Source organism: Nerophis ophidion, linkage group LG10 (assembly GCF_033978795.1).
Source record: "Nerophis ophidion isolate RoL-2023_Sa linkage group LG10, RoL_Noph_v1.0, whole genome shotgun sequence".
In the NCBI taxonomy this organism is placed as follows: Eukaryota; Metazoa; Chordata; class Actinopteri; order Syngnathiformes; family Syngnathidae; genus Nerophis; species Nerophis ophidion.
The window spans coordinates 15,959,205-15,970,487 of NC_084620.1; the positions used below are offsets into that span (position 1 = coordinate 15,959,205).

The 11,283-nt window shown below is 40.5% G+C and overlaps 1 protein-coding gene across 3 annotated transcripts; it reads right to left on the reverse strand.

Annotated features, from left to right (window-relative positions):
- Nucleotides 1–1,508: 1,508 nt before the first annotated feature.
- On the reverse strand, nucleotides 1,509–10,976 carry sat2a.1 (spermidine/spermine N1-acetyltransferase family member 2a, tandem duplicate 1). Of its 3 annotated transcripts, none has more exons than XM_061912635.1 (6): nucleotides 10,807–10,976; nucleotides 10,686–10,737; nucleotides 10,521–10,604; nucleotides 4,751–4,852; nucleotides 4,633–4,673; nucleotides 1,509–2,487 (listed from the first exon to the last, which is right to left on the reverse strand). In XM_061912635.1, the coding sequence occupies exons 1-6, from the start codon at nucleotides 10,867–10,869 to the stop codon at nucleotides 2,359–2,361; spliced, it is 471 nt and encodes a 156-aa protein (XP_061768619.1). In that variant the 5' UTR covers nucleotides 10,870–10,976; the 3' UTR covers nucleotides 1,509–2,358. The 3 variants fall into 3 exon arrangements, with proteins under 3 accessions (XP_061768619.1, XP_061768618.1, XP_061768617.1); XM_061912634.1 differs by having other exon boundaries at nucleotides 1,509–2,462; nucleotides 10,807–10,975; XM_061912633.1 differs by having other exon boundaries at nucleotides 1,509–2,465; nucleotides 10,807–10,975.
- Nucleotides 10,977–11,283: the final 307 nt, after the last annotated feature.

Sequence of the window (11,283 nt, forward strand, 5' to 3'; positions counted from 1 at the left end):
CCACCTCATCGCAGGGCCAACACAGATAGACAGACAACACTCACACTCACATTCACACACTAAGGCCAATTTAGTGTTGCCAATCAACCTATCCCCAGGTGCATGTCTTTGGAAGTGGGAGGAAGCCGGAGTACCCGGAGGGAACCCACGCATTCACGGGGAGAACATGCAAACTCCACACAGAAAGATCCCGAGCCTGGATTTGAACCCAGGACTGCAGGACCTTCGTATTGTGAGGCAGACGCACTAACCCCTCTGACACCGTGAAGCCCGTCGCTCTAACCATTCTACAAAATGTTTTGATTGTTTGTTGTGACTAAGAGACTCAAGGTTGTTTTGGAGCAAGCAGTTGCAAAACAATGAGACCTTGACACATGAGGGAAACATAAAAAAGCCAGCAGACCAATATTTGATATGATTTTGCATGATTTTGCTTGATTCTGGATCCTTTGGATGCTGTCTGTTTGCATTGGCAAGTCAATCCAACTTGTACAACTTTTGTACTAAAACCACTTTGTTTGCTGTTAAAGCTTCGGGCCCATCCAATATTTATTATACTTGGTTAAAGTTCAGGTCACAAAATGTAAATAGAGTATTAATGAATCCAGTTGGCAATCATAATTTAATTTAATTTAACAGTATTAATATCGGCAGAGCAGGGGTTAGTGCATGTTCCTCACAATACGAAGGTCCTGGGTTCGATCCCCGGGCTTGGGGTCTTTCTGTGTGGAGTTTGCATGTTCTCCCCGTGTTTGCGTGGGTTCTCCGGCTTCCTCCCACCTCCAAAGACATGCACCTGGGGAAAGGCTGATTGGCAACACTAAAAGGTCCCTAGTGTGTGAATGTGAGTGTCAATGTTGTCTGTCTATCTGTGTTGGTTGACCCTGCGATGAGGTGGTGACTTGTCCAGGGTGTACCCCACCTTCCTATCAAATGCAGCTGAAATAGGCTCCGGCACCCCCCGTGACCCCAAATGGGACAAGCGGTAGAAATTGCATGGATGGATGAAGTATTAATATCATGGAAAACAAGTCGAACCCACCCCTAAAAGTGGATGTTCAGCACTGGCTGCTGGAATTGTGTACAATTTGCATATGGCAACTGGTGAGTGCAACGTTGTCAACTTTTCATCACATTTTTACCCTAAGGATGCTTCTTTAATTCAGCAGCTGTCATAATTCATTTCCCCTCAGTGACCGACGGTGGCAAAAATGGCGCATTGCATGGGAAATCAGCGAGAGCAGCCAGAAGAAGTGACTTTGCCGCGACCAACCAAAAATGTTTATTTTTATAGCCCAAAATCACGAGTGTCTCAAAAGGCTGCACAAACCACAACAACAGATCCCTGAGCGCCGCAGGGCGCTGGTCGTGGTCATCCGGCTCTGCACTCCTGCTTCTAAACTTGCGAGAGTAACTTGTAGCTACATTGTAAGTGTGTGTGTGTGTGTGTGTTTGTGTGTGTGTGTGTTTGTGTGTGTGCTTCACAGTTAACAAGCATCACAACTCAATACATTTAACAAATTTAATTATCTGGAAGACATGTTTCATGTACAATAAGGGGACAGCACTGATGTTTGCTTGTTAACAATACAAATTGGAAAAAGAATGGAAAAACCTAAATTTCATTACACTGATTTGTCACCTAAAACAGTGGTCCCCAACCTTTTTGTATCCGCGGACCGGTCAACGCTTAATAATTTGTCCCGCGGCCCGGGGGGGATGTTTTTTTATTTTTATTTTTTATTTTTTATTTTTATTTTTTCTTTGGCATGAAAAAGGGACGTTTTCTTCATGAAAAAGGGAGGTTTTTGTGGTTGGTGCACTAGTTGTAAGTGTATATTGTGTTTTTTATGTTGATTTAATAAAAAAATAAAAAACGTTTTTTTTTTTTTTTTTTTTAAATAAAAATTAATAAAGAAATTCTTCTGCGGCCCGGTACCAATAGGGCCACAGGCCACGGCCCGGTAGTTGGGGACCATTGACCTAAAACACAAACCTAAGATTTCAGCATATGTTGATCGACATTGGATTTTCTTTAGGATTGGATGAAGAAAAAGTATGAAAGTTTGGACTCCTTGTCATACAATGTTTCATCTTTGACGATCAGCATTAGCTTAAAAACCTCAGAAATCATTGTTTCCATGAAAATAGTAAGCCAATCAAATTTGCTACCTTAGCATAAGTAAACCCCCGGACAACGGTAGTGAAAGAAGAAAATGATAAAGATTAATTTTAATGTGAGCAATAACATCACGGCGGTTTGATCGTCTCCACATGCGATGGTCAAGGTTCGAGTGTCAGGTCCGTGCCAGCTGCTGCATGGCGTCCTCTTCGAAAGCCATAAAGTGATAGCCCACGTCAGACGTCATGTCGAAGCCGCCTCGCCGCAGGTAAAAGTCCACAGACGACTGGTTGGCGTGCAGCACGGTGAAGTTGAGCATGTGGCAGCCTGCAGCTAAACCCTGCTGCAACAGTCAAGACATCACACTAATACTAACTAGGCAACATAACCTTCCACATGTAGGATTAGCGCTAATGCTAATTGGAAACATAACAGTCGGCATGTAGCGCTATTGCTAACAAGACAACTTATCAGTCGACATGTAGCGCTAATGCTAACGAGACAACATAACAGCCGATATATAGTGCTAATGCTAATTAGACCACATAACAGTCGACATGTAGTGTTAATATCTAAATAATATAAGAGTTGTCATGTAATGCTAATGCTAATTAGAAACATGACAGACTGTTTTATTTCAGACTGTTATTAACAGTCGACATGTAGCGCTAATGCTAATTAGACAATTTAACAGTCGATACGTCGCACTAATGCTAACAAGACAAGACAACAGTTAATGTTATAGCGCTAATGCTAACTAGACAACATAACAGTCGACATGTAGTGCTAATAACTAAATAATATGAGTTGTCATGTAATGCTAATTAGAAACATAACAGTCGGCATGTAGCGCTAATGCTGACTAGACAACTTAACAGTCCACATGTATTGCTAATGCTAACGAGACAACATAACGGCAGATATATAGCGCTAATGGTAATTAGACCACATAACAGTCAACATGTAGTGATAACTAAATAATATAAGAGGTTTCATGTAATGCTATTTGTAATTAGAAATATGACAGACTGTTTTGTTTCAGACTGTTATTAACAGTCGACATGTAGTGCTAATGCTGATTAGACAACTTTACAGGCGATTCGTCGCATTAATGCTAACGAGACAAGACAACAGTTAACGTTATAGTGCTAATGCTAACTAGACAACATAACAGTCGACATGTAAAGTTAAAGTTAAAAAGTTAAAGTACCGATTATTGTCATACACACACTAGGATGCTAATAACTAAATAATATGAGTTGTCATGTAATGCTAATGCTAATTAGAAACATAACAGTCGGCATGTAACGCTAATGCTAACTAGACAACTTAACAGTCGACATGTATTGCTAATGCTAACGAGACAACATAACAGCCGATATATTGCGCTAATGCTAATTAGACCACATAACAGTCGACATGTAGTGTTAATAACTAAATAATATAAGAGCTGCCATGTAATGCTAATGCTAATTAGAAACAAAACAGACTGTTATGTTTCAGACTGTTATTAACAGTTGACATGTAGTTTGAATGCTAATTAGACAATTTGACAGTCGATGCGTTGCACTACTGCTAACGAGAAAAGACAACAGTTAACGTTATAGTGCTAATGCAAACAAGACAACATAACAGTCGACTTGTAGTGCTAATGCTAATTAGACAACAGTTAACATTATGGCGCTAATGCTAACTAGACCACGTAACAGTCGACATGTAGCAATAATGCTAACTAGACAACTTAACAGTCGACATGTAGTGCTCATAACTAAATAATATAAGAGTTGTCAAGTAATGCTAATGCTAATTAGAAACAAAACAGTCGACATGTAGCGCTAATGCTAATTAGACAACTTAACAGTCGATATGTCGCACTAATGCTAACGAGATAAAACAACAGTTAACATTATAGCACTAATGCTAAATAGACAACATAATAGTCGACATGTAGCACTAATGCTAACTTGACAACATAACCCTTAAAATGATGACGCTAATGCTAACTAGAAAACATAACAGTCGAGATGTAAAGCTAACTTAACAACAAAATATTTGACAAGTGGTGCTAATGCTAATTAGACAACATAACAGTCAACATGTAATGCTAATGCTAACTAGACAAGATAACAGTTAACATTATAGCGCTAATGCTAACTACACAAGATAACAGTTAACATTATAGCACTAATGCTAACTAGACAACATAACAGTCGACATGCAATGCCAAAGCTAACTAAACAAAATATTTGACAAGTGGTGCTAATGCGAATTAGACAACATAACAGATGACATGTAACGCTAATGCTAAATATACAACATAACAGTCGAGATGTAAAGCTAACTTAACAACAAAATATTTGACAAGTTGTGCTAATGCCAATTAGACAACATAGCAGTCGACATGTAACGCTAATGCTAACTAGAAAACATAACCGTTAACATTACAGCGCTAATGCTAACTAGACACTGTAGCAGTCGACATAACACTGTTAAGTGTGCATATCACTCACCTGTGCTACTTTGCTCAATAACGCTTTACCCACACCTTGCCCTGGAAAAATGCATTTAGATGTAAAAGAAAATATAAAAACACACACAAGATGGCCTATGTGCATTGATGAGTTTTACCTCGGAATTCCGGCATGACGTACAGGTCCTCCAAGTAGATAGACTTCCCTCTCCATGCGCTGTACGAGTAGAAGTAAAGTGCAAAGCCGATCAATGTGTAACCTGAAATGAAACATAATATTCATACGTCTTTTCTTTCTGCGTGCATTGAAAATACTAAATGGTGATTTTACATGACATTTTTCGTGAACATCAACACTGAGTGGTCCTGAGTGTGTGAATGCGAGTGCGAATGTTGTCTGTCTATCTGTGTTGGCTCTGTGATGAGGTGGAGACTTGTCCAGGGTGTATCCCGCCTTCCGCCCGAATGGAGCTGAGATAGGCACCAGCGCCCCCCGCAACCCGGAAAAGGACAAGTGGTAGAAATTGGATGGATGGATAAACAGTTACAGTATATTCAAAATAGTTCTGCTTTACATAGTTACGAATGATAAAATCTGTTAAAGAGCGAATGCTAAGTAGAGAACACAAACTGTAATAGTCAACATGCAGTGCCAATGCTAACTGTTTAATATCAACTATAATAGTAATTGATTGATGAATTGAAACGTTTATTAGTAGATTGCACAGTTCAGTACATATTCCGTACAATTGACCACTAAACGGTAACACCCCAAAAAGTTTTTCAACTTGTTTGAGTCGGGGTCCACGTAAATCAATTCTTGGTACAAATATATACCAGGGTCGTCGCCAGACATATTTTACTGGGGCACGTAACCCACTGTTGATCTGCAGTGCCCCAGTAAAAATTTCACCAATAAAAAAAAAACGCTTCAGAGTTTTAAGTCTACATAACATAGACAACAGCGCACATACTACTTAGTGTGGTAATTGATTGCTACTGTATTCACTCCACTTAACAATGAGCACATGGCTACTTAATATGGTAATTTATTCACGTGTGGATCGAGACTTCAGTTGAGAGAGACAGAGAGAGAGAGAGAGAGAGAGAGAGAGAGAGAGAGAGAGGATGAGAATAACTGCGTGAGGTAGGTAACGTTAGCCAACAACAATTTGTTAATTACATTATTTTGATTTTGATTTGACTCAAACTGTAACTCCTAGATAAATTTAAGAAAGTTATTCGCCCGCAGCAGACAAGAAGCATCAAGGAATGAGAAATGTAAGTGAAGTCCTAGCTAGCTAGGCAACATCATTGTCTTAAGTTGATGCTAAGTTAGCTAACTTTATTCCTTGTATCAAGACAAACATATTCATTTGCTGTACGAGCTGTCGGGGGAATTTCCAATGAACATGAAACATAATGTTGGTTATTGTCTGCTGGTTCTGCATCAATGATGATTTGGAGTAAGCATGTGTGAGTTGAGTGCTTCTCAAATGGTTTATCTTCAGGAAGAAAAACATCTTTCCATATCATCAAGTCGTGAGCCAAATTTTTAAGTAATTCAAGTTTATTTCACAGAAAAATAGCACAGTAGACTTGTCTTGTTAATCGGTGCGACTTTGACTAAAATAATCTTGTTTTGTCACCAGAAAAATGGCTTTCAGCTAAAGCATCTGGTTTTGTTTCCAGAAAAAATAGTAACATTTCTGTATTTGTTTTCAGAAAGATGGCTGAAAATATCGGGTTTTGTTGCCCCATTTAGATTTTTTAAAAATATATTTCCATGTCTGTCCTGAGTCCTCCTCCAACTTGTTAGTCGGTTTGCCTTTTGCTAAAATACTCACTAATAGTCACTAGAAAAATGGCTAAAAATATCTGGTTTTGTTGCCACAATTTGATTTTTTTCTTCCTAAACTTTTTTTTTTTCCATGCACACATGTGACTGCGACTCACTGAAAATGACACACAATCCACTTTTATGTCACGGCCCAGCAGTTGGGAACCACTGGTCAACTGTATAACAGTTACTGTAATATTTCCATGTCTGTCCAGAGTGATTGACCACTTTGCAAAAATGAAAACGAGACGTTACAGTTTACTTCTCAGAAAATGATTCCCTGAACAGACACACAACAGTTGTTCATTTATTCTACTACTGTGGCTTTATTGTTTTGTGTATATTTTATAGTTTTGTGTATCTGAAATAGGATTCGCCACATTGCCATAAATGGAAATTAAATAATATAAAATAACCCAGAGATGTAGGGGTGCTTTATTTTTTGTTTTACTTTTGTAGATGTTAAATTTGCAGAGGATTACTGCAATAAATATTTCAAAAAGATTCATTGCTCTTCCTTTTTGCTTTTACCAGTAGCAGTTTAGAAGTCTGTAGTAAAAAAGTGCACAAGTAGGTCGAATGCATTAGTTAATTTCAGGTGGTTAATCAAAGATCCATACAACATAATCTGATATGATTTCATAGTTTAAAGCACTATTTATGTATTTTTTATGATAAGTAAGTGCTTAAAAAATGTTTTTGCTTGCGCGCTTTGCACGCTCACATGAATTATTTGTGCCCCAGGTGTGCCCCAGTACAGTATTAGGTCTAGTGACGCCCCTGATATATACTATCAGCATAATACAGTCATCACAAAAGTTAATCATCAGAGTATATACATTGAATTATTTACATTATTTACAATCCAGTGGGTGGGATGTGAGGGAGGGGGTTAGGTTTGGTTGATATCAGCACTTCAGTCATCAACAATTGCATCATCTGAGAAATGGACATTGAAACTGTGTCGTTGTTGTGATCATGTTTTGTTTAGTTATGTTCTGTTTTGTTTAAGACTCCATTGCTTCCTCTTTTTTCACTCCCTCGTTTTGTCGCCATGGTTACTCTTTGTGTTCACCTGTCCCTGATTAGTGCTCGCCCGCTCACCTGCTTCCGGAGCACTAATCAGAGGCAGTATTTAAGATTGTCTTTGCCAGTCAGTCGGCCTTGTGTCATTGTTATTTTCATGCTCTGTTCATGCTAGATTTTTCACGCCAAAGTTCATGCTGCTCCTTCATGCCATAGATCCATGCTCGTTTTCCTGTCAAGTAAGTTTTGTTTATTGTCCATAGTTTTGTCTAGTGATGGCTCCGGAAACACCGATGCATCGGCGCATGCGTCGAGCTCATAGAGCAAAACCCTGGGTCGGTGCGCATACCGCTTTTAGAAAGTTACGTAACCGATCATGAGCTGTTTCGGTCACGTGACCGATACGCGAACTGTGTTGAACTCACGCCTGCGTGCCAAACTGTGTCAACGAGAGGCTGCTGCCAACAGAATCGCCGCACTACTGTCGTCGGTCATTTTTGATTTATCGTCGTCAGAGATCATGGAGCAACCTCAGGAAAAAGGATTTCCGACATGTGGGAATATTTTGATCATATCCATCCATCCATCCATTTACTACCGCTTATTCCCTTTCGGGGTCGCGGGGGGCGCTGGCGCCTATCTCAGCTACAATCGGGCGGAAGGCAGGGTACACCCTGGACAAGTCGCCACTTCATCGCAGGGCCAACACAGATAGACAGACAACATTCACACTCACGTTCACACACTAGGGCCAATTTAGTGTTGCCAATCAACCTATCCCCAGGTGCATGTCTTTGGAAGTGGGAGGAAGCCGGAGTACCCGGAGGGAACCCACGCATTCACGGGGAGAACATGCAAACTCCACACAGAAAGATCCCGAGCCTGGATTTGAACCCAGGACTGCAGGAACTTCGTATTGTGAGGCAGACGCACTAACCCCTCTGCCACCGTGAAGCCTTTTGATCATATATCGGAAAAAAAGGTATTTGTGTAAATTTCCTTTTCTACAGCCGGAGTAATAATAACTAAGAAGAGAAATTGTTTAAAATTAAGACGTTGGAAAAATTGTTGTTTTTTAATAAAAATGTGTAAAAAAAATAAAAAAATAAAAATTCCAGGGCTTCCCGGTAGCAGAGGGGTTAGTGCGTCTGCCTCACAATACGAAGGTCCTGCAGTCCTGGGTTCAATCTCCACACAGATCTTTCTGTGGGGAGTTTGCATGTTTTACCTGTGACTGCGTGGGTTTCCTCCGGGTACCCTGGCTTCCTCCCACTTCCAAAGACATGCACCTGGGGATACGTTGATTGGCAACACTAAATTGGCCCTAGTGTGTGAATGTGAGTGTGAATGTTGTCTGTCTATCTGTGTTGGCCCTGTGATGAGGTGGCGACTTGTCCAGGGTGTACCCCGCCTTCCGCCCGATTGTAGCTGAGATAGGGGCCAGCGCCCCCCGCGACCCCAAAAGGGAATAAGCGGTAGGAAATGGATGGATGGATAAAAATTCCAAGTCCACAACCACCCTCATTCACAACACATTCTCTTAGATTTCCATGTTATGATACATTCACATTATTTATTGACTGTATCTAAAAAAGATCAAATATATATTTTTATTTGAATATAGATATGAAATAATCCTGAATGAAATACAATGCTTGGTTTATATTATTGTATATACTAGGTCAGTGGTTCTCAAATGGGGGTACGCATACCCCTGGGGGTACTTGAAAGTATGCCAAGGGGTACATGAGATTTTTTTTAAATATTCTAAAAATAGCAACAATTCCAAAATCCTTTATAAATATATTTATTGAATAATGCTTCAACAAAATAATACTCAGTGGCCTAGTGGTTAGAGTGTCCGCCCTAAAATCGGTAGGTTGTGAGTTCAAACCCCGGTCGAGTCATACCAAAGACTATTAAAAAATGGGACCTATTGCCTCCCTGCTTGGCACTCAGCATCAAGGGGTTGGAATTGGGGGTTAAATCACCACAAATGATTACCGGGCGCGGCCACCGCTGCTGCCCACTGCTCCCTCACTTCCCAGGGGGTGATCAAAGGTGATGGGTCAAATGCAGAGGACAAATTTCACCACATCTAGTGTGTGTGTGTGTGACAATCATTGGTACTTTTGGTACCCTTTTCACAGTTCATAAACTGTGAAAAGATATGCAACAAGGCAATATTCAGTGTTGACAGCTAGATTTTTATGGACATGTTCCATAAATATTGATGTTAAAGATTTATTTTTTTGTGAAGAAATGTTTTGTGACGATAAAAAAATATAGATGTAATCATAGTACATACGCTATTGTGCTTGGTATCATTACAGTGGATGTGATGTGTAGATCCACCCATGGCATTTGTTTACATTCAGGCTTGCTAGCTTTTGTTAGCGGTGATGCCTGTGAGGTCTTGTATCCTCCTGCGGTGTGTAGTGAAGCATGTTTAGATATTCCTCGTCCTGTAGGGATGATACTTGTAAGAAACTTACTTTATTCGTCGCCATGGAGGCGAGGATTAGTGATTTAGAAGTAGCTACTACAAGGCCCACTGTGGATGGATGTTTGCTGTGCGCTAGCTAGCCATGTCTTAAAGCACCTCTTCCTGAGGGCCTTTCAGTGTTATAACTTCACCTTTATCGTCAGTTTTTCGGTCAAAGTGCGTCCGTTCTCCCATTTCTGTCTACACACTATGTCTGCTTGTAAGTACTGTGTGATTGTGCGCTGCCGAACATGCTCCTCTGCTTGTAAAACCAGCAATGTCACGACGTGACGACGTGTTGTCATGCCCTAAAACCGGTACTTTTCAAACCAAGTATAGTACAATTCTTCATTCATTAGTACTGCAATGCTATACTAGTACTGGTATACTGTACAACCCTACTTCCAACAGTGGTCACACCAAAGGCTGTTTTCATTATTGAACATTTTCCAACCTCAGTTCCTCTTTCAAGTAACACTAAGAGATGCTCGGGGCCACAGGGGGCCTCATCTGCTTGTCATGTGAGAGTTTCTATATGATATGAGGTGATGTCTCATGATGACATATATTTTCTTACCATCTTTACTTTTGTGCTGCTGAGGGACCTCAGCAATGAGACACTGGAAGAACGGGTTCTTGGAGAAACCATCTTGTTCCAAATCTAAGTCGCAGAATTTGTGTGGAACACACTCTTGAGAAACAGGTTTGTTATCTTTAGGAATGTAACACATATTTTTGTTACCTTTCTGTGTGACTGTCACCTGCTCTGGGACCTTCTCGTACGTGGCCAGATCCTAAGATAAACATTCAATTAAGCATAAATGGATTATTGTCGGCATTCAGGTGGTGTGTGTGTGCGTCACCAGGTTCATCCGTGCCACATCCTTGCAGTCCTCCACAATAGCAGCCCTGATAGAGAAGTCCATTTTGTCCTAATTTTGGTGTTCAGTTGTGTAATGTGGGCGTCAAGTCGTGTTGTGGAAGCCGAGGCAGCTGTCGACTGACTCCAACCCACTAACACATACCACGATTTGACTCAACACAACTCCTCCTCTGGGAGCAAGGCGGGGCATACTTTACAACCCATCAGGTGATTTAAAATATTTCACAAATGTCATCTTTTTAATTACAGCTGTCCTCATGAGGGGTGGAGGTGGATTTTAACCTACAGGAGCTAGGAACATCCACCAGGGGGCAGCATGGCTGTAGAATAAACATACCATTTGCACAGGGGCTCTTTCAATTAACACATGCAAATAAGGGGCAGGCATTTTGGGGCCAGATGCTCAAGCCAGAAAAACTGTTTTCTGACAGTTGAAGCATAAGAAACATTACACTAG